This window comes from Phacochoerus africanus, chromosome 8, assembly GCF_016906955.1.
Source record: "Phacochoerus africanus isolate WHEZ1 chromosome 8, ROS_Pafr_v1, whole genome shotgun sequence".
Lineage (NCBI taxonomy): Eukaryota > Metazoa > Chordata > Mammalia > Artiodactyla > Suidae > Phacochoerus > Phacochoerus africanus.
Window position 1 is genome coordinate 67,107,773 of NC_062551.1, and position 25,051 is coordinate 67,132,823.

At 59.3% G+C, this 25,051-nt stretch overlaps 3 protein-coding genes across 7 annotated transcripts in view; 2 read left to right on the plus strand and 1 right to left on the minus strand.

The window, feature by feature from the left end:
- Positions 1–537: 537 nt before the first annotated feature.
- PHF13 (PHD finger protein 13) lies at positions 538–8,483 on the plus strand. Its single transcript, XM_047791608.1, has 4 exons — positions 538–920; positions 3,327–3,428; positions 5,013–5,547; positions 5,925–8,483. The coding sequence occupies exons 1-4, from the start codon at positions 882–884 to the stop codon at positions 6,149–6,151; spliced, it is 903 nt and encodes a 300-aa protein (XP_047647564.1). The 5' UTR covers positions 538–881; the 3' UTR covers positions 6,152–8,483.
- A 1,086-nt stretch (positions 8,484–9,569) lies between these two features.
- THAP3 (THAP domain containing 3) lies at positions 9,570–17,892 on the plus strand. 5 transcript variants are annotated; one of them, XR_007136432.1, is made up of 6 exons: positions 9,570–9,707; positions 12,459–12,651; positions 15,779–15,838; positions 16,059–16,163; positions 16,284–16,655; positions 16,947–17,892. XR_007136432.1 is itself a non-coding variant. In XM_047791409.1 (5 exons), exons 1-5 carry the CDS (start codon positions 9,634–9,636, stop codon positions 16,548–16,550), a joined length of 699 nt encoding a protein of 232 aa, XP_047647365.1. In that variant the 5' UTR covers positions 9,570–9,633; the 3' UTR covers positions 16,551–16,940. The 5 variants fall into 5 exon arrangements, 2 of the variants coding, with proteins under 2 accessions (XP_047647365.1, XP_047647366.1); XR_007136434.1 differs by having other exon boundaries at positions 17,003–17,892; XR_007136433.1 differs by having other exon boundaries at positions 16,284–16,649.
- Positions 17,893–17,908: 16 nt separating this feature from the next.
- DNAJC11 (DnaJ heat shock protein family (Hsp40) member C11) overlaps positions 17,909–25,051 on the minus strand; it is a 66,410-nt gene continuing 59,267 nt past the window's right edge. Inside the window, exons 11-16 of the mRNA XM_047791408.1 lie at positions 21,957–22,112; positions 20,585–20,654; positions 20,117–20,174; positions 19,902–20,044; positions 19,015–19,144; positions 17,909–18,457 (exon numbers count right to left, since the gene is read on the minus strand). Of these exons, the coding sequence (XP_047647364.1) occupies positions 18,432–18,457; positions 19,015–19,144; positions 19,902–20,044; positions 20,117–20,174; positions 20,585–20,654; positions 21,957–22,112 (583 nt within the window). The 3' untranslated portion in view covers positions 17,909–18,431. The remainder of the gene's footprint in view (positions 18,458–19,014; positions 19,145–19,901; positions 20,045–20,116; positions 20,175–20,584; positions 20,655–21,956; positions 22,113–25,051) is intronic.

The following is a 25,051-nucleotide window of genomic DNA, read 5'->3' on the forward strand; positions in this document are numbered from 1 at the left end:
GCCGCCAAAACAAGTTCGCTCAGCGGACCTGAGGCGAGGGAGGTGGGGGGGCGGCAACTACGTCAGCACCCCCCGCCCTCGCCCGGACGCGGTGACCCCAGCCCCACAAAGGGGCACAGACCCCGAGTCCCAAAGGAAAAGAGAGGGGGCGCTAGCCGCTGCCGCCCATCGCGACCGAGGCCGTCAGCGCCGCCCCCACCCGCCGCGGCGACCCCTGACCTCCCTCGCCCCCGCAGAGACCGAGGCGCTGCCTCTCGCGCCACCCCTCCCCCATCGCCGAGCCGGCGCGAGGCCCCGCACCTCCCCCGTTCCGGCGGCCTCAGGTCCCGGAGCCACCGCCTCCGTAGACCGGGCAGTTGCCCCAGAGCTCTGTGGGGATTGGAGTCCTCGAGGTGGCCTTTGTGTGGCTCAGCCATGGAGCTGGAGACTACGAATCCCACAATGCCCCGCGCCCCGCCCCGCCCCCTCGCCGTCGGCTTTCCGTCGCCTCCAGACTACATTTCCCGAAAGCCCTCGCGGCTCTCCCGCCCTCCCTCCCGAGACACGAGCCGAACTGGGCGTCAGGTCGGGGAGCCGGTCGGGTTCCCGCTCGCCGCCGCCGCCGCCACCGCCCCCCGCAGCGACTCTCCCGCCTCTCCAGTCGCGTTGGTCGCGGGGAGCTGCATCAACAACTCTGCTCGGCTGTGGAGCCGCCTGCCCGAGAGCACGGTGACTGGGACGCGACACGCCGAGCCGCCCATCATCTCTAGTCAGGGCGACCCCTCCCGGGTCCGCCCTCGCCCTGCGCGGCCGCCGGAGCCCCCAGTCCCCGAGCGGCCCCGCGACTCGGCGCCCGCATCCCGGCCCCTGCACTCCCGCGGCCGCCGCCCCCCACCCTGAACATGGACTCCGACTCCTGCGCCGCCGCTTTCCACCCGGAGGTGAGTGAGAGCTGCGTCTGGGCAGCCCCCGACCACCCTCACCCCGGTCTTGTGCTCTCGGAGCCGGACCCTCGCCGGCCGAGCGCCTCTCTCCCCTCCCCCAGCTATCCCTCGTCTCCCCCCCACCCCGGGCGCACAACCCCGCCCCCCACTCGGGCCCGCGCCCGTTCTTCCCCGCCGGTCTTCTCCTCGGCGTCCCTTCCGCGGGCGTCCGCGTCCTCTCGGCGCCCCTTCCCCTGATGTACTGTGCCCACTCCTCTCCGGCCTCGCGTAGCCCGGGGACCTGTCGGCGCCCCCGGCCCCTCCCTGCCGGCCTGGCTTACCCCTTCCCCGCCCCCGGGGACTCGGCCCGAGACCCTGCCGCTCCACGCTCCCGCTTCTCGGAGGAATCCCCCACCCCCTCCCGCAGGGGCTCGCGGCCCCCCTCAGACGGGGACTCTGCTCCCCGCGCCCCCGCTTTCTCCCCTAATCCCCCGGGCCTTGTGGCCCGCGCCCCGCCCCCTAACTCCCGTTCGGCCCCCGCCCCCTCCGGCCGGGGAGGTGTGGGGGGGAGGACTCGTCCTTCGGGGTCCCCACCCTTGCGGGGGCCCGAGCGGTGCTCCCACCCCCGGCGCGCTCGCCTCCCCCTCCGGGGCCCCCGCCCCCGGGCTCTGCTCGCCCCGCCCCGGCTCCCCCTCCTTCCGGGGATCGGCCCTCGGTTCTCCCGGCCAGAGCCCCCCCTCCTCCGGCGCCCCCGCCGCGGTCCCCTCCCCCTCCCGAGGCCCGCCGAGTCCGGGGTGCGGGTCCGGCCGCAGGCGGGTGGGGGAGGGGAGGCGGCGCCGGGCGCTCTCTCCCGCGGCGCTGCCTCCTCGGGGGCTCGCGGGCCTGCCCGCCCGGGTCCCCGAATCCTGGCCGGCTCTGCGCGGCCCCTTCCCCCCGGGCTGGGCCCCGCACCTTCCGGGGCCGAGTGTCGGCGGGGGGCGGCTTCCGCGGGAGGGCGGGGAAGGGGCCGCACCGCCATCTGCTTTTCCTAAAGGCGGCGGGGCGCGGGCGGCGGGCGCGATGGGGGCGGCGCGGGTTCCCCGCCCCGGGCCCGAGGGCGCCGCCGCCTTGCACACTTGGTCTGGGCTGCTGATCCACTTGTATACGTTCCCCGCCGAAATAAAAGTTCTCCCCGAGAGTTTGAGGGCCGCAGCCCTCCCACCCACCCGGCCGGAGGGAGGGCGGCCACTTCTTCCCGGGCGTGGGGGCAGGATCTCCTCGGCGCAGGAAGCAAGGGGGTACCGCGCGGAGTCTGGCGCGTCGCTGACCTGCCCCCCGCCCCCCCCAGGGTCCGGGCGGCCGAGCGGGTGGTGGGGAGAAGGTGGTTTGCTACCACCGAGGGGAGAAAGTAAGTGGAGCCCTTGGAAGGAGACCTGCGGGCCGCGCTGCTCTCTGGGCACTCGGTGCTGCGGCGGGGCGGGCTGGGGCGGGCCCAGGAGCCCACCCCCCTCACTTCCTCCCCTGCCTGCACACTGGTGGGGAGTGGGCCCCTAGGTTCTGGACCTTAGGTTAGCGCCTGAGGGTGGGGTTGGAATGGGTGATAAAATGATTAAAGAAAACCTCAGTGAATTCGCTAGGCGCATGAACCGAAGTGAGGCACAGTTGTTTTGTTTAGTAGCAAATCAGAGCTTTTTCTCCTTGAGCTCGTCTCTTCAGGAGAGAATCCGCTCTTGTTGAGGGGTTTCTGGATTTAATGAGGACGGGACACGCAAGCCAAAACTTAAGAGTGTTTCATTTTCAGCGTGCAAGTGATATTAACGGGATTGTTTCTGGTTTAGTGTCTGAGTTGGGGATATTTAGGTGCCTGGCCTCCGGATGTTGGAGCCGCGGAGGGACCAGCAGGAAATGTCTCCTTTGCAGGAGAGGGTCCTTAGGAGCAGGGGGCCCTCAGGCAGCCCTGCCTGGGGAGGGGTCACGTGAGATTCCGCTCCAGGGTCTCAGGCCCGAGTTCTGAAGGTTACATCCTTGAGTTTTGAAGTTTCTCAGAATGCTTTAGTTCCAGCTGCAGCAGGAGTTTGTTTCCAAAATGGAAAATTTGTGGCAAAAAAGTAGTTGTAGGGTTCTTGATAGGCCTGTAGAAACTAATAGATAATGTCAGAAAATGCCCTGTGAGCACCGAGAAAAAGACTTTTGTTTCTTAAGCTTTTATCTCCTAACCAGTTTCCCAGTATTCTTGGCATAATATCTTAATACCCCCCTTTCAGCCTTCTGAAAACTGTTATTTCTTGATCCTCACTTATCTTGTTTGAGAGTGTTTGTTTGTAAATCTGGCGGTGTGTTTTTGAGTGGCTGGCCCTGAAAGCCCCCGCTTGCTTAGTTTTGTTTCTGCCCACTCTCCTCCGAGTGTCTCCTTTCAAACGTGCCCCTCTTCTCCTCTGTTCCCAGGAGTACTCCCCCGGCTGCAAGAGGCGCAGGACCGTGGAGGATTTCAACAAGTTCTGCACCTTTGTCTTGGCCTACGCGGGCTACATCCCTTACCCTAAGGAGGTAACGTTCAGCACGTGGGAGAGCCTGCTGGCAGCAAAACCAGAGCTTTTGACAAGGCGGTGGGTCTGGAGGGGTTGCCTGGAGGGGGGACTTCAGCCAGTAATGGGCCAGAAATCTTTCCTGTTATCATAGACCAGCCTGGGAAGTGGTTCCTAAAACTGATGAAACATGCAGGCTTGTCCAGAAATGAGTTGATCAACTTTCAGAGTTTGCTTTTGCACATAATGTATCTGATATCTACCTGCTCCTGATGGCTAGTACTTGCTCATGGAGTGCGTGTTACTGCGGCCAGGCACAGGTTCTGGCCAGGTCATGGTTGTGTTATGAGGTATAAGCTGTTAATCTGTCTCCGTTGTAAAGATGAGCAACACTGGGGCCTGGGGAGGGAACGCTTTCTTTACACTGGTCACAGGTGAAGCAGGAGAGCCTGGGGTTCACCAGATCAGGTGGTCGGGCCCAGTCCACCCTGCCCTGCCTGGTGGGTGGCCTCCTGGTCACTTTGCCCACCACATTACAGATCTTAGGGACTTGTGGTCAAAGTCCCATGTAAATTACAGCTTTCTTTATTCTCGGGGAGAAATAGGCAAAACCATGGACTAGGGCTGCCACGGTGCTCCAACTTCAGTGCCTCATTCATGTTGTGCGATCCTAAGGAGAGAGGAATCCAGCATTGCTAGGAGGGCAAATCCCAGCGTTTGCTTTTGTTTCCATGTTTGTTTCGTGCCACGGAGAATGTTGACACTATTGGGCACTCCCTTTGTGGTGCAGTGGAAACAAATCCAACCGATATCCACGAGGATGCGGGTTCGATCCCTGGCCTCGCTCAGTGGTTAGGGAATCCGGCGTTGCCATGAGCTGGTGGTGTAGGTCGCAGACAAGGCTCGGGTCTGGTGTTGCTGTGGCTGTGGTGTAGGCCGGCAGCTGTAGCTCCGATTTGACCCATAGCCTGGGAACTTCCATATTTCTTGGGTGTGGCCCTGAAAAGGCAGAAAAAAAAAAAGCATGTTGCCACTATTTGCAAATTAAATGCTTGAATGCTCAGAAGGAAGCCTAGAGTGGAAGTCACTGCTTTGGGGCAGTGATTTATGCTTTTGGAGTAATTACCTACTTAGATTTTGCAATATTTTGGGATATCTCCAATTTTTAAGAAGAGCGTCAGGAATGTCTCACCATTAATTTACCGTCACTTGATTAAAAAACTACATCCTTTGGGAGGATAAAAGGCAGGTAGGTGGTGCCAGCTGTCAGGGAAGAGAAGCGAGCGGAGGGCATCTCCAGCATGCCCCTCCCAGATGTGTATTCAGCATCTACCAGGTTCCCAGCTCGAGCAGGAGTGAAGGTTTAGCAGGGGCTGGAGGTTCCCTCCTCTTGGGTTTACATTCTGGAGGGTCACACCCAAGTACTGGTGACACCAGTGAGTGACTAATGCTGGTGAGGGCTGCGTGCTCCGGGCTTTGTGCTTCCCACACCTGTGGGCCTGACCTGGCTGGGAGGCCCTGGTGAAGACCTGCCCGGGGCCAGCCCTGGGTGCAGGGGGCCATTTGGAATAACCAGAAGCTGTCCCCTTTGTCTCCGTCCTTTCAGGAACTCCCTTTGAGGAGTAGCCCCAGCCCTGCCAACAGCACTGCTGGTACCATCGACAGCGACGGCTGGGATGCTGGTTTTGCTGACATCTCGTCCACGGTGCCCTTGCCCGTGTCTGACCGCTGCTTTGGCCACCTGCAGCCTACTCTCCTGCAGCGAGCCAAGCCCAGTAACTTCCTGCTGGACAGAAAGAAGACCGACAAGCTGAAGAAGAAGAAGAAGAGGAAGCGCCGGGACAGCGACGCGCCTGGGAAGGAGGGCTACATGGGGGGCCTGCTGCAGCTGGAATCCGCCGACCCCTACGCAGAGACCCCCACGAGCCCCACCCTGCAGGATAGCCCCCAGGCCCCCGGCGACCCCTGCTCGGGCTGGGACTCCGACACACCTTCCAGTGGATCTTGTGCCGCGGTGTCCCCCGACCAGGTCAAAGAAATAAAAACTGAAGGCAAACGGACTATCGTCCGGCAGGGCAAGCAGGTGGTGTTCCGGGACGAGGATAGCACTGGCAACGACGAGGACATAATGGTGGATTCAGGTGCGTTGGCCCCGAAGGACTGCGGGCCCCGGGCTGGTGGTCGGACAGCAGGTGGGGAGAGGGGTCTCGCAGCAGCTTGGGTCAGGGAGGAAGGTGCAGGAAGGTGGACCTGAGATGTTTAGGAAGCGGTTACCAAAGCCCAGGAAGCTGAGATTCCAGAACAGGCTGCAAAAGGCAAAGACTCCCGAACGCAGAGCTTGTAAGCCAGCACCTCACCCGGGCACCGCCCGCTCCGGTGCCCTGCGTTGTGCTCCCCTTTGCTCTGTCCCACTGGAGAGTGGCTTTAGTGAGGGGTGGGGGGCCCCGAGCAGTGGCGGGGGGGGCGATGGGGAGGGTGGGGGGAAGTTCTCTCCTCTGAGGGCTCTCTCTCCTCTCAGATGATGACTCCTGGGACCTCGTCACCTGCTTCTGCATGAAGCCGTTTGCCGGCCGCCCCATGATAGAGTGTAACGAGTGCCACACCTGGATCCACCTGTCCTGTGCCAAAATCCGCAAGTCCAACGTTCCCGAAGTGTTCGTCTGCCAAAAGTGCCGGGACTCCAAGTTCGACATCCGCCGTTCCAACCGCTCCCGGATGGGCTCCCGGAAGCTGTTCCTGGACTGACCTGGGAGAGCGAGGAGACGGTGGGCGAGGAGTCGGGAGGGACGGGGGGCCTCCGGCCCCCTCTTAGTGGAGCACAGAACTCTGAGCTCTGGTGCGGGCAGACCCCTGCCATTCAGGTGCCTAAGCGGACGGACCGGCTGTCCAAGGTAGAAACTGTACATACAGCCAGTGACTGAATAAACCCTCGTTGGCCGAGCCGCCGCTGCGGCGCTGTGTCCTCCACGGTGGAGGCGGACTGCACGCCTGCATGCGGCCGGCTTGGTCCAGCTGAAGCAGAGGGTATGTGGTAGTTGTGAGTTCTTGCTGTCGTTGTAAACAAGCTCCCGCCGAAGGGAACGCCTGCTGGCTGTCATCCTGCTTCCGCCGTGTCGGGGAGGGCGGTCGGCGTCCCTGGCCTGTGGACGAACAGCCCCGCGTGTGAGCTTCTTCGCGATGTCAGTCTTTTGCCATAAGTGTCTACAGCAACCATCGGAGCTGCCCCTACCTTCCTGGTCCGCTCTCTCCCCTGCCTGGGGGGCCGCCCGGGGGCCTAGCTGGTGAGCCCCGTGTTTTTTCGGTTTGTTAAAAGGGACACTGTGCAGCCGTTTCTCTCTGGAAAGGGGGTCAGTTGGGGTTCAAGGTGGCCCATGTTCATAACTCAGTTTCCTGTTTTGCACGATGTAAAAAAACTGTCTTTTTGCACGAAATAGCCCAAAGTATTGGCAGACTTCTGCCCGGGTTCCCTTTCTCTCCAGTTGGCTTTTGAGGGCCTGGGGGTGGCCCAGGAAGCAGATTTCAAGCGGTGGCACTTGGATTCTCTCCTGGCCTCTCCCTCTCACGTTATTCTAGTAGCGCCCTTAAGGGTTAGGCAGTCACGGGGCCGAGTTCCGCTGCCTAGTGGGGTCAGGGAGCGTTGGAGGAAGGCCTCTCCCGTGGGTTGTTAGTAGTGTGCCCCTCACACAGGCTGGCCTGCTGGTTCCACGGGGCAAGGTAGGATCTTTGAAGCCTTTTTTTTTTTTTTTTTTGGTTTGAATTGGTGAGTGAGACGGTAACACTGCCCTCTAGGAAGGTACCATTGAGCTGGGTGGAGTTCCTTCGAGCTAAACTGGGACCCCGGCCTGGGGGAGACCCCTCTGCGGGCCAGCTCTGGAGAAGCTGGGAGGTTGAAGGCCCTGCTCTGCTCGAGGGCGGCGTCGCGGGGACACTGGTGGTTCCCGGGCGCCAGGGAGAGGGAGGGCTCGAGCTTTCTCCAAAATTGACGTTTTTTAGCAGTTCAGATGCTTGTTCTCAGAAATGTTTTTTTTGTAAATTGATGGGTGTGTTTTGCCTAAACATTGTTCCTTATGAAGCATGAAAAGGGAAGGGTGCCCAACTCAGTCCTATTTATGTAGAGCAGGATGGGCCCTCGGCCTCCCTGCTGGGGCCTCTCCCCGGGGACCCTTGTGTGGGGCTGCGGGGGGACTTGGTCCACGTCCCCTCACTGAAGCATCCAGGGGGTTGAACTTTCATTGGCTAATCAGAGCCTATATCTTGTCCTAGTGTGTTTCATGCTTGACCAGCCAACTGCCTTTTTGTTTTATTTTTTAATTCTGTTGCTTATATTAACACAAACCTAGAGAGGAATAGTTTCTGAGACCCATTTTATTGTGAACATTCCCCAAGGGAGACGTTCTGCTGTAGAGAAAAATAGTAAGAAGCTGGCTTAGAAACAACCTTTTCCCCAGACGACTGTCTGGCTCTGACCAGGGCAAACCTCCAGGCAAAGTTGGAGAGGCATTTGCCAAAGATCTGCCCCGTGACGTTGCCTGTCCAGTGTCTTTACTATGATAGTAGCCAAAGCTGCAAAGTGTTTCTCTCTTAAATGAAAACTCCACCAAGTTTTAAAAGTGCATTTAAAAACAGGCGTGATTTTTAGAGTGGTACTGCCAACCCTGGCAACTGCCATGTTGCTTTTAGAAGGTTCAATTCCTGGTGGCGCCTCTGGAAGGCATTTGAGATTCATCTCGATTTGTTTCCTTCGTTTCCTTTTTGTTCTTGCAACAGATTTCTCCCCGTGGGTGGTGTCTGAGAGGTTCAGGATACCTTGGTTTTTGTGTTAGATTGAGCTGGGCAGCTGCAATCAGCTTTATGCAAATGAGACACGGCCCATCTAGGGGTTCCTGGTTGGTGGCTGATGGAGTGAGGGGAGGGAAAGGTGTCACCCCAAAAGCCCCTCCCATTGGCTTTGGCCAGGCCAGACACTTAACATCGTTTACATGGTTCTGTGTAATTATAAAGTTTATGTGTATAAAGCAAAGCTGTTTCTGTGAAACTGTATATTTTGTAAATAAATATATTGCTACTTTGAGGTTCATGTCTGTAGCTTCAGGTGTCTGTGTTGTGTGGAAGGACCCTTGTGCTTCTGCTCCCATCATCACCTCTCCCAAACCATGACTACATGAAGAATTGGGAAGTTAGAATTTGGTTTAGCAGGATGAAAAATGCCCGAAGCCCTTATCTTGCTTTTCTCGTACATTCTCCAGAAGTAAACCGCAATATGAATAGACATCAATATCTTTCACATCCATTTGTGCATTAGCTTGAATCCTAGGGAGTGGTTAACCTGCCCTGGAAAAGCTGCAGTCGCCTCTGAGGTTCTGATGGCTCTGGCATCTCCCTGGGGTGCTCATTCTGCCTTTACCCTTGGGGGTCCCCAGTGGCTGAGCCTGTTCTATCAATCAGCTGTGTCTGCCTTAACTAGTCTGGGACCAGCTAGTGGTCAACTTGTACCTCTTGTGACATTGGAACAGCCCAAGTCCATGAATCAACACCTTGGAGTTTCTGTTGTGGCTCAGGGGGTTAAGGACCCAACGCTTTCTGGGTGAGGATGCGGTTTCGATCCCTGCCCTGGCACAGTGGGCTAAGGAGCCGGCGTTGCCGTAAGCTGCGGCATAGGTTGCAGATGCAGTTCGGTGTTACCATGCCTGGGCCAGGTGCAGCTCCCATCTGACTCCTGGCCCAGGAACTTCCATAAGCTGCCGGTGTGGCCACGGAAAGAAAAAAGAGAACACGCCTCCTCCCCTCCCCCCGCTTAAAAATACTGAGCTAGGTGGGCCTTGAGCCTTCCCCGGTTTCCGCTTGTCCAAGGCTGTGGGTGGGTGTGAATTTTGGAGGTTTCAAGGCAAAGAGGTGAGAGTGACCGGCGTCAGCAAGCTGGGGTGACACTTGGACCGGCTGGCCCAGTGGAGGGTGTCGGGCTTGAGTTGAGCCCAGGATCACCCCTTGATTCGGCTCGGGGCACCGAGCAGAGGCAGGCCCGCCTTCACCTACCAGCCACCCACCCACCAGATCCCGCTGCGCCCGCAGGACCCTCCTCTCCTACGGGCCCCGCCCCGTCCAGGCCCCGCCACGCCAGGTAGCCCCGCCCCCGCCGGCCCGCCCCGCCCCCCGCGGTGGCCCCGCCGCGCCCCGCAGGCCCCGCCGCCGCCATCTTTGTTGGGGGCAGCAGGGCCGGGCGTCTGGAGATGCCGAAGTCGTGCGCTGCCCGGCAGTGTTGCAACCGCTACAGCAGTCGCAGGAAGCAGCTCACCTTCCACCGGTGAGGGGCGGGGACGCCGGGGGACGCCGGGACTCGCCTCGCCCGGGCCGCCCGGCCGCGGCCCCCGCCGGAGCCCCGGGCCTGGAGCGCCGGGGCCGCTGCCGGGCCACCAGGGAGGCCCGAGGGCGTGCGGCCGAGCCCTTCGCGCAGCGGTGGCGGCCCCGGGACCAGGAGGTCCCGGGCCAGGAAGTCTGGCGCCGCCTCGGCCGCCGGGGCGCGCGGGGAGGCGGTCTGAGAGGCTGGGGCACCTGCCCAAGGGCGCGCCGCCTCCCGCCGGTCGGGGGAGCCCGGGGCTGGGGGTGCCGCCCCGCCCAGCGCCCCCGCAGTTGGGCGTGCGTCCCCTCCGCGGCCCGTTGGTTTTCTCTCATTCTCAGATGCAGCCTGGAACGTGGTAGGGGTGCAGTGTTGGCTGCATGAATGAGAGATGCCGATGTCTCTCAGGTGTGCGGTGCGCGGGGCGCTCGCCTCTTCTGGCCTCTGGTTGGGAGGGAAGGGTAGGGTGGAGGAAGGAGCACGTTCCGGGGGGTGGGGGCGCGGGGCCGGGACGCCCGGCCTTTCCCGGACCCCGGGAGGATGGCGGGGCTTTGGAGTCTGTCCCTTTGCGGGTGCCAGGCCCGCCGCGGGAACGGCTGCCCGCCCCCCCCCCCCCGCCCCACCCGATCAGGTGCTGCACGCCTTCTTCAAGGTTCCAGCCCCGGCCCCTTCCCCTACCCCGTTCAAAGTGGGAGTCCACGGGGCTGCCGCGCTCCTCGTCTCCTCTTTCCTCCTGTTAGCGTTTGCTGTTTCAAAGCGAGGATATAACACGCATACAGAAAAGTGCACCGGCCCTAAGCACACAGCCCAACCGGCTTAACAAAGTGAGCCCCCTGCGGCTGCCCTGAGCTGGGCTTCGCAGCCCCACCCCCTCCAGCCCTTCGCTCTCCCGCCCCCTCAGGGGTGAGGCTCTGCCGCCTGTGTCCCAGGGGCCTGCTTTGGCCTGCTGGGAACCTCACCCGAGTGGAATCCCAGGGTGCACTTTCTCTTGCTCAGGGTTGTGCTTGAGGGTCCCCCGCAGCGGCTCGTCCTTTTCATTGCTGCGCGGGTGTTCCTGGAGTGTATTTTCCAGGGTTGACTGTCCTGCAGCTGAAGGGCCTTTGGTCCCTGTGATTTTTTTTGGCCATTATGAGCACATGGCTCTGGGCACTTTTGCTGGGACTTGTCTCCCAGCTCTTGTGTGTGTGGGTGTCAGGTGTGTTCCTGGGGGTGGCGTTGCCTGGGGTCTCTCTCCCATTCCTGTCACTCTTGTCCCCACCCCTCCCACAAAAGCGCTCTAAGTCCCCCGTGGCCCTTATGGTGCTCAGTGCAGTGGTCCATCTTCATCTGAATGGACCTCTGCAGCCTCTGACGTGACCGACCGCTGACCGCTTGAGACCCTCTCCCTTTGGCTTCTAGGACACCTCTCAGCTGCTTTGTTTGTCACTGTCCCTTCTCAGTCTGGCTGGATTGTCCTCATTTACAACACTTGATGGAGCGCTTCAGGACCAGAGCTTGCCTCTGGTTCGTCCCTGTCTGTACTCGCTCCCTAGGGCACCCATCTCACCTGGACTTACTGCTCTGCCACCCTCTACCCGGGGACTGCCACAGCGATATCCCCAGGCATGCATGCTACCTAATTACTCAACTTCAGCACTTGGATATCTAAAAGTCACCTTGGGGAGTTCCCTTGTGGCTCAGTGGGTTAAGGACCCAGCATTGTCACTGCAGTGGCTCAGGTCACTGCTGTGCTACAGGTTTTTTTTTTTTTTGTCTTTTTTACCATTTCTTGGGCCGCTCCCGCGGCATATGGGAGTTCCCAGGCTAGGGGTCTAATCGGAGCTGTAGCTGCCAGCCTACGTCAGAGCCACAGCAACGCGGGATCCGAGCCGCGTCTGCGACCTACACCACAGCTCTCCGCAACGCCGGATCGTTAACCCACTGAGCAAGGGCAGGGATCGAACCCGCAACCTCATGGTTCCTAGTCGGATTTGTTAACCACTGCGCCACGGCAGGAACTCCTCACCTTAGATTTAATATCTAAAATATAAAACCAAGCTTCTAACCCCCCCAAAGCTCCCCTCCGCCTAATCTTAGTGAAATTCCTTCCTTCTCTGTTTCACGGCCCACGGGCAAACCTTATTACATGACTTTGAAAATAGATCCCAGGTCTGCCTGCTCCTGCTGATGCCCTGATCCCAGCCACCAGGTGCCTGGGTGGCTGCAGCAGCCAGGGTGGACTCAGTCTGTCACCCTCTGCCAGAGCCTCCGGGAACCCCCTTCTGCTCCAGGCCCAAGTCCTCGAGTCCTCCTCTTGCTCTGTCTCAGCCACACCTGCCCCTGACCGCTCCTCACACACGCAGGCGCTTCTCATACCCGCACAGCTCGCTGTCCCAGTTCTTGCAGCTCTCCCTGCTCCCTTGTCACCTCTCAGGTGGTTGTCCCCAACCACTTACAGCAGCACAGTCTGTGTCTGTTTGTTGTATTGCCTGTCCCCCTATTCTAGAAAGTAGCGTCATGGCCACGTCCCCAGGGAACGGACGGCCAGGCAAATGCGGCTCCAGAACATGGCTCTTTGGCCATGTTCATGGTCTCAGGTTTCCTGCTATGGATGCTGTACCTGCTGTGACAGAAGCTTCCTGAATGGATGGGGTTTAGAGGATGGGGCTGCCCCATTTCCCAGGCTGTGGTGCTGCCTTCAGCCTCTCGAACCCCTGTCACGTCTTCGCTGTGCCCCAGGTTCCCGTTCAGCCGCCCAGAGCTGCTAAAGGAATGGGTGCTGAACATCGGCCGCGGCGACTTCGAGCCCAAGCAGCACACGGTCATCTGCTCAGAGCACTTCCGCCCCGAGTGCTTCAGCGCCTTTGGGAACCGCAAGAACCTGAAGCACAACGCGGTGCCCACGGAGTTCGCCTTCCAGGGGCCCCCGCAGGTGCGCCCGGTGTGGGGTGGGCGTGCGGGTCTGGGGCAGGGACAGCAGCCCAGGCAGTCCTGTCAGTCCTTGAGGGAATCCACAGCTTAAAGCTGCTTTCTTTATTTCTGGTTCATTTTGTGTATCTTTTTGATTGGTTGGTTGGGTTTTGGCTGCATCTGCGGATGTGGAAGTTCCCAGGCCAGTGATGGAACCCATGCCACAGCAGTGACCTGTGCCACAGCAGTGACAATACTGGATCCTGAATCCTGTTGAGCCACCAGGGAACACCAACACTGCTTTAAAAATAAACCACAGTCTATCAACTATACTTTAACACGACCTAAAAAAAAGAATGGGGAGTTCCTGTCGTGGCACAGTGGTTAACGAATCCGACTAGGAACCATGTGGGTTCGGTCCCTGCCCTTGCTCAGTGGGTTCACGATCTGGCGTTGCCATGACCTGTGGTGTAGGTTGCAGATGCGGCTCGGAGCCAGCGTTGCTGTGGCCCTGGTGTAGGCCAGCGGCTTCAGCTCCAATTAGACCCCTAGCCTGGGAACCTCCATATGCCGCGGGAGCAGCCCAAGAAATGGCAAAAAGACAAAAAAAAAAAAAAGTACACCCCCCCAGGTTTCCTTGTGTCTCGTCAGTGCAAAGACGACAGAGATAGTCCTGATGTAAGTCCTGATGAATCTACTCGAGTATATAATTTAGTGCAATGAAAAATCAAAATGTAAACTTTATTTATTTTTATCTTTTGTCTTTTTAGGCCCGCACCTGCAGACCCAGGCCAGGGGTCCAATCGAAGCTACAGCTGCTGGCCTACACCACAGCCACAGCCACACAGGATCCATGCCATGTCTGCGACCTACACCACAGCAATGCAGGATCCTTAACCCACTGAGCGAGGCCAGGAATTGAACCTGCAACCTCATGGTTCCTAGTCAGGTTCATTAACCACTGAGCTACTACAGGAACTCCCCCAAATGTAAACTTAAAAAAAAAAAAAAAATCACTGCGTAGGAATGGTGGCTTAGTGGATTAAGGACCCAATGTTGTCTCTGAGGATGTGGGTTTGACCCCTGACCTGAGTCAGTGGGTTAAGGATCCAGCATTGCTGCAAGCTGTGGAGTAGGTTACAGATGCAGCTTGGATCCTGTGTGGCTGTGGCTGTGGTGTAGGCTGGCAACTGTAGCTCCGATTTGACTTCTAGCCCAGAACTTCCATAGGCCGCAGGTGCGGCCGTAAAAAGAAAGATAAATCACACTTGGGGAGTTCCCTGGTGGTTTGGTGGTTAGGACTCGGTGCTGTCACTGCTGCGGCCCTGGTTCAGGGTGCGCCAAGAGCTTGGTCCTTGCTGCGTTTCACTGTTGGGGCCTCCCCTGGGCTTGAGGGTGGCGAAGACCTTCTGGGCTGTGCTGCGTTCAGACCTCGTCCTCTTGCTCAGCCTGGGCTCAGAGCACGTGGCGCCAAGGTCCTCCTGTGGCTGCTCTGTCCTGGGCGCAGGAGGATGGCGCAGGCAGAGTGCTGGGGGGTGGCAGGGGCTTGGCAGGCGTGGGGATTTGGGTCCGCTCAGCAGCAGCAGCTCAGGCTGGCTGGAGGGCGCAGGGCCAGTTGGTGACAGGCTGGGACAGGTGGTGGGTTTTTGGGTGAGGCCGGTGGGGAGGGACGCAGCTTTGGAAGCCTCCGCCTGGCCGGAAGCTGGTTTGGAGGCCGCTGCAGCCTTGCAGGTAGGGGCAGTCATGGTGTTTTGAGCCCAAGGTGGGCACCGTGATGAGAGGGGGACTTGGGACTGACTTTGCGGTCCTGGTGGGCTGAGAGGGAGGTGGTCTGGGAGAGCAGAGCCCTGAGTCCTGAGTTTGGCTTCCCAGTGGGACACGGAGGCGGATCTGGCTCAGGAGAGGCATGAGCAGATCAGGGTGGGCCAAGCAGGCGCCTGAGCCTGTGGCAGGGGAGCGGTAGGAGCAGCAGGCGGCCTGTAGCCCCGGTGCTGCTTTGATTTCATTGGGAGTGAGGAGAGGGAGCCGCTGGAAGCCCTGAGTTCAGGGTGTGGGGAGAGGCCTCTGCCTCCCTAGCTCAGGCTCCTCACCACCACCCTTCCGCCCCACCCCGGGGACCCACCTGGCTCCACTGCTTTAGTCCCAGTGCCCAGAATGTTGCCTGGCACAAAGTAGGTACTTAACTTTTTTTTTAAGGTGGAAGGCCTTTTATATATATTTAGAATTTTATTTTATTGCGTTAAGAACACTTACCATGGGATTTACCTTCTTAATACACTTTTTCTTTTCTTAATTTTTTTTTTTTTTGGGGGGGGGCTTTTTAGGGCCGCATCCTGGACATATGGAAGTCCCCAGGCTAGGGGTCAAATTGGATCTGCAGCTGCTGGCCCATGGCCTAGGCCACAGCCACAGCCACTTGGGATCCGAGCCATGTCTGCAGAGGACACCTCAGCTCATGGCAATGTGGGATCCTTAACCCACTGAGTGAGGCTAGGGATCAAACCCACAACCTCATGGATACTAGGTGGGTTCGTTTCCGCCCAGCCATGCCGGGAACTCCGCTTAATATGCTTCTAAGTGCACAGCCCAGGTTGCTGACAGTGGGCACCATGCTGCACTGCAGGGTGTGTAACCTACTCTGCTCACCTGAAACTTTGTCCCCTGATTAGCGCCCCCCCATGCCCCGTTCAGTGCATGTCTGTTCACGGGCTGGTTACTGTGACACGACTGTGGGAGAGGTGACAGGCTAACACCTGGGGGGCATTTGTCATCCTGCCTCTCAGCACTCCTGGTGCAGGGGAGCTGTTGGTTCTGGCCCCAGGGGCCCCAGCTCCGCACTGTGGTGGCCTGGGGGCTGCAGGCTCCGAGCTGGGTGTTCCCCACCACGTGGCTGCCACTCTGAGTCACCCACTGTGTGCCTTGAAGAGTGCCAGGCCCTGGGGCAACGCATACGTGTACGGGGTAGATGGGTGAAGCCAGGGGCCCCACCTGAGCCGGGAGCATCTTTGGAGAAGGGCAGCGGGTGGTGGGGAGCAGAGCTGGGCTGGGTTTGAGCATCATGGGGCTGAGCGTGGGGCCCTCGGGGAGCAGGTCTCCGGCTCGGATGCGAGCCTGGGTGCCGGTCTGCAGCTGTGCTGTGTCTCTTGCAGCTGGTGCGGGAGACGGCCGACCCCGACAGCCAGAGCGGGGCCGCCTCCGAGAAGGGAGAGGTGAGTCTGCCGGGCCACCCGCTCTGCTCTCCTCTCGAGCTGGGGTCTAATCCTCTGCCTCCCGGGCCTTCCTCCTGGTCACGATGTGGGGCCACAGGTTGCGCCCCCCCCCCCCCCCCCGCCCCGGCAGAGAGAGGGGATCGCTAGCGGGAGGGACAGGCAACAGCTGGGGGAGGATCCGGTGTCCCAGCCTCAGCCTCTTCGGCCCTGTGGCTCCTAGGTCTGCCCTGAGACGGGGCCCAGCGAGTGTGGCCCGGGGAGGAAGAGGGACACGGCGCTTGAGGCGCGGCAGCCGCCCCCGGACACCGGGGGCCCCCGAGCACAGGTGAGGCGACAGCTGGTGTCTGGGCCTGAGGGGCTTCGCGGTGTCAGGAGAGCCTGGGGTGGGGGCGGGGGCGCCCCCCTGCCCCAGCTGGGCCCCCGCTTCTCTCACCTCTGTCCCCAGGGCTGGGCTGGCAGAACGGGAGCCGCGGCCAAGGCCCCGGGGCAGCTGGCCAGCCCCCCGGGGGCCGGAAGACCGCCGTCCACGCAGCCACCGGACCACAGCTACGCCCTTCTGGACTTGGACGCCTTAAAAAAGAAACTCTTCCTGACTCTGCGGGAGAACGAGAGGCTCCGCAGGCGCTTGCGGGCCCAGAGGCTGGTGATGCGGAGGATGGCCAGCCACCTCCGAGCCCGCAGGGCCGGGCCACGGCCAGAGCAGCAGAGCTGAGCCCGACAGCCGGGCTTCCTCCCTGGAGCCCCTGGGATGTGGGGCAGGACCCTGGGCTCCGACCCTGGCGCCGCCAAGAGCCCAGCGCTGCAGCCGCAGGTGAAGGTCAGCGGCGTCGGGCATGGAGGGGGCAGGGCCGGGAGCAGACCCCCGGGGTCCCCGCTGTCCCCCCCGCACAAGCTGGGCCAGTGTCTGGGGAACGCCCTGAGCGACATGGGCAGGTGCTCCCAAGAGGGGTAGCGGGCGTGGGGTGGCCGGTGGGGGCGCTGGCCGACTCCGGGGCAGCTGAGCCGTCCCCTCTGTCGCCTGGACAGCCCGCTGGCGCTCTGGGGCCGACACTGGCTTCTGTTCTAAGGAGCCGGTCGCGCCCACGGCGTAATAAAAGCATCTTCCTAGGCCGCGCATGTGTAGACAAGTGCATCCTGATTCACGTTCTCTCTCTCCTGCTGAAGGGCCAGCAGGCCCCGACCACCATCGACTCCCAAAAAAGTGACCTCACTTAAAAAAGGAGCAGGAATGCCAGCCTCGGAGACGTCCTATCTCTGGACTCCCCGTTTCAGGCAAACGTCTGACAAAACCAAACTGCAGCTTCAGGTTAAGCCTCGTGGTTTAAAACGTGGTTTAAACAGGAAGAACATGGGTAGGATGAGGCCTGGGGGTGGGGGCCGCCCTCAATCGGCTCCCTCCTCAGACGCACAGATGCGTGGACACACCGGCTTTCGGGAAGGTTTCTTGTGGCCTCTGTACAGCCCGCTTCAGACAAAGCGCCGAGCTGGAGCTGGAGCCGGAGCCGGAGCCGGAGCGGCGCAGGGACTGAGGCCGCAGCTGAGGGCAGGCCTGGCCACCGCGCCACTCCCTGCATTTCCATTCACAGCCGCAGCTCGGAGGAAGCTGCCTAGAAGTGGAGAGAACATTCTCACAGGACCGGACACACTGAACTGGCTGAGAAAGGGGCCGAAGGAAGGGGTTGTGACGGATTCCTCTGGGCCCGGGGTCAGGAGTGAGGCCTCTGCCCCTCAGGAAGCCGCCAACCAGTTCACACCAGGCTCTCCAGGAGCCGTCTGGCTCCTGAACTAGTCTGCAACCCTGAGAGGCAAGTGGGGAAAGGAGTTCCTGGGAGCAGACCCTCAGAGAGGGGTCCCGCAGGCATGGCCCCCTTCTCCTCTGAACCCCCTCGTCCCCCTGGCTCCAGCGTGGGCTCCGGCAGGCTGGGCTGAGGCATGCGCGGGGCTCCTGGGACGCAGTGGCCTGGGACAAGGGGGCCCTGGGACCGGGAGTTACTCCGTCCCAAGCCAGGTGCCCCGGGATGACTCGAGATGTTCTGAGAGGGGTGAAAGAGAGACTCGTGTTCAGAATCATTTGTTCTCAGATAAAAAGCAGATTTATAAACCCACGCAATCCTCTAGTGACATTTCAGCAGGAAAAGGTGGTTCTCTGGACGCGGACGGGACAGAGGCTCACTTGATCTGGAGACCCGCTCGCTCTGCCCGGGGGAACTACCCCTCCTTCTATCCGATTGCTGAGCTCAGCATGGGTTTTAGGAAAAGTAGTTCACAGTCCTGTGCGTGGGGGGAGGAAGTTCATAAATACCTACGGCGGCCCAAGGGCTGCTGGGTGGCACAGCCGGCGCCTGAGCTCAGGGGCCTGGGGAGGCCCCTGCCTGCGGGGACTCGATCCTTGGGAAGCGCGGAGGCTCGGGCCCCAGCTCGGCCCCCCAGGGAGGCGGCGCCCGTGCCCCTCACGTGACCCATCCGGCACCACCCTCCACGGAGACACGAAATAAACACGCCTCAGGTCTGGGTATTTTCCCTGCTTCCAAATTTGTAGATTCCCAGGAAATGATTTTTTGCAGCCTCCTTTTAATCCGGTTTCTCAAGCCCTTTATCCATCAGTATCAATCCTGTGAGCTGTAAAAGAGGCAAAGGCGGGGTCTAAACGCGTTGTCTAAAGGCACCTGTTTCAGCGTTCCCGCAGAGGCTCAGTGGAAGCAAACCCGACTAGGATCCACAAGGACGCAGGGTCGATCCCTGGCCTTGCTCAGTGGGTTAAGGATCCAGAATTGCTGTGGCTGTGGTGTAGGCCGGCAGCTACCGCTCTGATTCAACCCCTAGCCTGGGAACCCCTATATGCAGAGGGTGTGGCCCTGAAAGACAAAAAACCAGATGAACAAAAAACAACACCCAACAACTAAAAGGCAACTGTTTCCACGCCTTCTTTCCACTTAGGAGGTTCGGCCACTGCCAGATGGCTGAGCCAGAGTCACCTTGGTTCCCGAACACAGGATAGCAGCTGAGTCTGCCTCTACCCAAGCTGCAGTTTCCAAGCGGAGAGCTCCCACCCCTCAGGGCATCGCCTCCTGGCTCAGAGCAAGCCGGGAGCCCAAGCCCACTACTCCGGGCCACCCGGGGGAAGCTGGCTGTCCCCCACCCCGAAGGCCCTGGAGCCACCAGGGGCAGCTACTCACACTGCTTTGGTATCCTGAGCGCCTCGCTGTCCAGTGCCATCACCTGATGCAGGACGCCTCGGAACTGGTAGAGCACTTTCAGGTTCTTCTCTTCACCCACACACGGGTCATAGAACCCCGGCAGCCCCGCCTGTAAGAGACAGATGCGCGCTGGGGACGGAAAGCCCGCAGCACTGCCGTGTGCTGCCACCTGGAGGCGCAGCGGGGAAGGGCCTAGACTTGCCCTCAGGAGCTCCCTGCAAAGCGCGCCCGCTTGGGGGCTAGAGGAAAACAAAGCATTTCAGAAAGGTGCCTAGAGTCCTAGGCTTCCCTCTCAAAACGGGCCCCTTGGGGGTAGTTCCCTTGTGGCTCAGTGGCTTAAGGACCTTGCACCATCACTGCAGTGGCTTGGGTTGCTACTGAGGCACAGGTTTGATCCCTGGCCTGGCAATTTCCATGGGCGTGGCTAAAAACCAAACCAAACCAAACCGGGCCCCTTCTGCCACACTATCCGCAGCTCCATCGTCACTGAAGCCCCACTAAGGGGGAGGAAGCTGGAGCCTGCTCAGGGAACCCGAAGTTCTTTGGCCCAAGCTCCTCTGCACTTTATTTTCTGGCTGCGACGTGCAGCGGTCTGATGTGGGATCTTGGTTCCCAGATGAGGTTTTGAACCTGGGCCACAGCAGTGAAAGCCCCAGCCCAGCAGGGACCCCCCCCCCCGCACCTCAATTCTCCTCCGTCTCCCCCCCCCCCCCCCGGGCTCCAGGGGTCTCAACCGTCTGGGGAGTCGAGGGGAGCAGGCTGAGCCCCGCCCAGGCAGCGCGCAGGTTCTGTCTGCAGTGGGCGCGGCAGGGACTTGGCAGCAGGGGAAGCAGGGCCGCAGCGCGGTGGGGGCGGGGGCGCCGCACCTTGGAGGCCTCGGTGAGGATGAGCTTGGAGTCCCTGACCAGGCACTGCAGGGGCACGGTCACGTCGATGGCCTTGACCCTCTCGTGCCTCTTGCTCCTGTCGCTGACGAACTTGCCGTACCAGGCGTTGACAATGATGAGCCCTGCAGACAGGTGCGGTCAGGGCGGGGCCCCCAGCACCCCCCACCCCAGAGAGGCCCCACCATCCACCTCACCCATTCTGGACTCTTCGGCCTCGATTATTCTTCGGACCGATTCCTGCATCAGCCGGACCTGCGAAGGGCGAGGACGGCGCCATCAGGGCCTCTCGGGGCTCCGCCTTTGGTCAGAGCCGCGGCCAAGAGCCCGCGTCCCCACCTGCCAGGAACCCTGCCGAGACCCCGGCCGTCAGGGATCTCCAGTCACGTCACAACTCACTCGGGGTTACCCGCTGCTTTTACTCAAGGACCCTGTTTTGACTTTGGAGGGTGACGGTACCTGCTCCCGGGAAAGGGATCACTGGGCCCAGGACGCAGCCAAGGCAACGGAAAGACCTAACGACCCGTGAACTCTGGGGAAGAGCCCGAGCCCTGAGGCCCTGGTTTAAGCAGTGGGGACGGGAAAAGCGGGGCTCACGCTGTGGTCCAGGCTGCAGGACGGGCGGGACTGCCCAACTCCCGGAGCCCAGCGGCCGCGGCACTCACCGCAGCTTCTGCCTCCTGTTTCTTCTGCAGAATGTCGGTGGCTGTGCTTTCCCTCTGCTTTTCCAGCTCCCTAATTCGAGAGAAACACAGGGCACACGTGAGCGCGTTGCCAGCAGGGAGCAACAGAGCCCCGCGTTGGACCCGTGCCCAGCAAACAGCCTGTGATCCTTGCGCTCCTAGTTCCAGAACTTTAGGCAACATTTCCAAGATGGTCCCAAGCAAATCTTCCCGTCTCAGGCCGGGGCAGCTTTCCTGCTGTCCCCAGACGGCGCTTTTCCACCGCCTTGGCAGGAAAGCCACTGCCATGGGAAGTCTCGGGAAAGGGGATGGTCGGGCAGGTGACGGTCCCGGGAGGTGCCGCGACCTGGGGAGACTGCAGACACCTTGGGCAGGGACAGCGCACAGCACCCTGGAGATGGAGACGCACTTTGCTCACAGAGGAGCCTGGGGACCCGGGACAGCAGGCCCCGTCCCGTCAGACCTGACCCAAGCCCTGCTCCAAGCCCTGAGCCTCCTGGGAAATCTGAGCCCCAGTGAGTCAAAGGCTGGAGGGGCCAGGCGGAGATTCAGTCCTCTCTCCCAGACTCCAAGCTCAGTGGTTTCCTAATGAGACCATTATGAAGTCACGGACCTAAACCACCTCTCAGATTTGATGTTAGGCTGGGTCATCTCTAAGAAGCTGCAAAAGAAAATCGTCCCTCCATGTGCCTTCTGAGATCTTGTTAAGGCGCATGCCTTGTATGTAGGAGCTCAGAACCAATCCTCTTGAATTCAGAAAAGAAATGGGGAGAGCGGGAAAGAGGAAAACTGTTGATTGGTCATGGTTTACAGGCCTGACAATTCTGTAAACGAACACTAATTCTTCCTGCAAGGAGGCAATGTGGGTTGACAGTAGTACTGTGACACTAGCTAATGCATACTGAGGGCTTACTATGGACTGGTCACCATGGTAAGAACTTTATATGTATTAATTATTTTGGAAATTCCTGGGCCAGGGACTGAATCTGAGCCGTAACTATGGCAGCAATGCCAGATCCTAAACCCGCTGCACCAGGCCAGGGATGGAACCCATGCCCTTGCAGTGACCCAAGCAGGTGTACTTGGAATCCTAACCCACTGAGCCACTGTGGGAACTCCTAATTTAATCTTCCTAATAACCCTTGCAGGTAGGTTCTATCATCTCCATTTTTTTTTCCCTGCCGTGCCTACAGCATGCAGAAGTTCCCAGGCCAGGGCCTGACCCCGAGCCATAGCAGCGACAACACAGGACCCTGAACCTGATGAACCACCAGGGAAACCCTCATCTCCATTTTAGACAGCAAGCCGAAGCTCAAGGCTGTTCTGCAGTGTCCCCGCGACGCGGAGCACTCACTTCTCCTTCTGGGCCCTGAGGTAGGGTTTGATGACCAGGCGGTGCATTGCGAAGTAGAGCACGAGCGGCCCCACGGTGGCGTAGAACACGGCGCTGGGGAGCAGCTGGTCCGTCAGGTGAATCGGGAAGAAGTAGGTCTGACTGGCCCTGTTTAACCTGCAGATCAGAGAGAAACACCCCAATGGGTCAGGGGTGCAGCAGGGGATGGGTCTCGGTCAGGAGGAGACCCTCTCCATATGGGATGCCAGCTGCCCTGTGTGTGTTTCCCCGTCCACCCCCCTCGGCGGTTCCCTGTCCCAAAGCTTAGCTGAGGGATCTGATGTAAGTGACAGAAGAGAGGTCTCACCACCTGCTGACCGCAAGCAACAGACCAGTGTAAACACAGCCCTCTTCCAGGTGTTCTGGACAAAGAATCAGCTCTCAGCCCTGATTCGTCTGTGTAAACGAAGCGTGTGAAGATTCCCAAAATCAGCAAATCAAGGAGGTTCTGGGCCAGGGATCAAACCTGAGCCAAACTACTGAGAATGCTGGATCCTTAACCTGCTGTGCCACCAGGGAACTCCTGCAATTATTATTTTTTTTCTTTTTCTTTTTAGGGCCACACCTGCAGCACATGGAAGTTCCTGGGCCAGGGGTTGAATCGGAACTATAGCTGTCAGCCTATGCAGCGGCTACACTGGATTTGAGCCACATCTTTGACCTACACCACAGCTTGCAGTAATGCTAGATCCTTAACCCACTGAGCAAGGCCTGGGATTGAACCTGCATCCTCATGAAAACTATGTCGGGTTCTTAACATACTGACCCACAATGGGAACTCCATGCAATATATCTCTGAAAGTGAAATTAGAAAATAATTTGAGCTCACTGCTATGGAACAGGTTTGATCCCTGGCCTGGAAACTTCTGAATGCTGTGGGCATAGACAGAAAAAAAAAAAAAAAAAGAAAAAAAAGAAAAAAAAAAGAAAAAAAATTGAACTGAATGATAATGACAATGTATCCAAATTGTGGTATGGAGTAAATCAGTGTTTAAAGGGGCGTCTCTAGCCTTAAAGGTTTATATTAGAGAAGACGGGAAGGTCTCAAATCAATAACCTAAGGTTGGGCCCTACTAGTTTCCATGAGGATGTGGGTTCGATCCCTGGCCTTGCTCAGTGGGTTGGGGATCCAGTGTCACTGTGGCTGTGGTATAGGCTTGTAGCTACAGCTCTGATTGGACCCCTAGCCTGGGAACTTCCATATGCTGTGGGTGTGGCCCTAAAAAGACAAAAAAAAAAAAAAGGAATCAATGAAACAGAAAACAGGTAAACACTATAGGAAATGATGAAGAGTGGAAAGCCTTCGCCAGACTAAGAAAGGTAGAATGAACACAAATTAGCAACATTAGGAGTGGAGAGAGCCTCTGAAGATAATACTGACGTTAAACGGACAAGGGGATGTTAAGAGCAAGTTCAGGCTTTTTTCTGGCTGGGCCTGTGGCTTGAAGAAGTTCCTGGGCCAGGGATTGAACCTCCGCCAAAGCAGTGACCTGAGCTGCTGCAGTGATAATGCTGGATCCTGAACTTGCTGAGCCACCAGAGAACTCCTACAGCAACTAAATGCTGACAAATCTGACACTTAGATGAAAAAGACAAATTCCTTGAAAAATACAAATTAACAAAGCTGACACAAGGTGAAACAGAGAGCGGGTATCCTCGAGTTCTCATCACAAGGAAAAAAAATTCCTTTTATTGGCATAACACCTGCTCAGGAGCAGTGTTTACACCAGAGGCGCAACCTCCGAGGGCCGGGGTAAGGATGCAGGAAGCCTGACAGCCTGACAGCCTGACAGCTCTGTGCTGGTCCCCAGATCTCATGTGAGAGAAGAGGTGCTTGATGCCAGCTCTGATCTTGGTCACCCACCCTGGCTCAGCTTCCTCTCACTCGTTCACCAAGTCCCTCTCAACGGCCGGGCTGCATTCTTATCGACAGGAGTACAGAAGGGAGCTGACTGCGTTAAAGAGCTTCTGACGAGGGCAGGGGGACATGGATGGCCTGTCAGCTGGTGGGGGTGCAGGGGGACAGGGAGAGGGACACCTGGGGAATGTGAGGGCCGCTCTCTTTTTACGGGGCAATGAGGGATGGCTTTAGGAATTAGGGGACGTGTGGGCAGCGCCTGGGGGGAACCGGAGTCGGCAGTGTGGTCGCCTGGGGACTGAGAGCCGGCAGGTGCCGAGTCCAAAGCAGGAGCAGCCTGGCTGGAGCGGAGGGAGGAGGGCACAGAGGACAGCGAGGGGCTGAAGCAGGGAGGTCCCGAGGACTCTGGCTTTTGCCTGAATTGAGGGGCACCGAGGGCTGTAAGCAGAGGCTGCCATGCACCGACTCTGATTGTATCAGCCCGTCTGTGGAGGGCAGCGTCCCAAGGGTGAAGGACATCAGCCAAAAGGACACCAGAGCTCAGACACGAGTTGGTGGCCGCAGAGCTTCTGAGAAATGGCCGGATTCACGATATGCTTTCAGAGGAGCAGAGATGGCCGAGACACATTAAATTCAGAGGCTGGTGAAGGGCGATGCAGGCTAACGCCAGGGTTTTTTTGTCAGAACCAGTGGGGGACGGAGCTCCAGGCAGAGCAGGTTTTGTGGGGATGTGTGGCCACGGGTGGGGGAGGACGGGGCTGAGATATGACACCTGAGATGCTGTGAGATCCGAGAGGACGGGAAAAGGAAGATGGGTAACGTCAGCTGGAAACGTGTGCGGAGGGCCAGGCCGGAGCTGGACACGTGAGCGTCATCAGAGCCAGACAGGATTTAAAGCCGGGAGGCTGGGTCGAGCTACCGGGGGTGTGTCTCAGCAGACAAGGACCGGGCCCTATGTGTGGCCTCCATCTAGAAGCACCCAGCCAGCGAAGCCAGAGGCAAGCCGGCTGGCCACTGCAGCGGGGGACAGAGGGAAGGGTCTGGAAGGGGAAGCAGCGCTGCCTGCACTGATGCCCATGCTGCTGCACCTGTGACCCTGTGAACTGCTGCAACCGGTGCTGAGCCGTGTGCGAAGCTGGCACCCAGGCTGTTTGTCCGGGGCCATCGGGAAGGCAGAGGGAAGGAAGGGCCAGGCCAG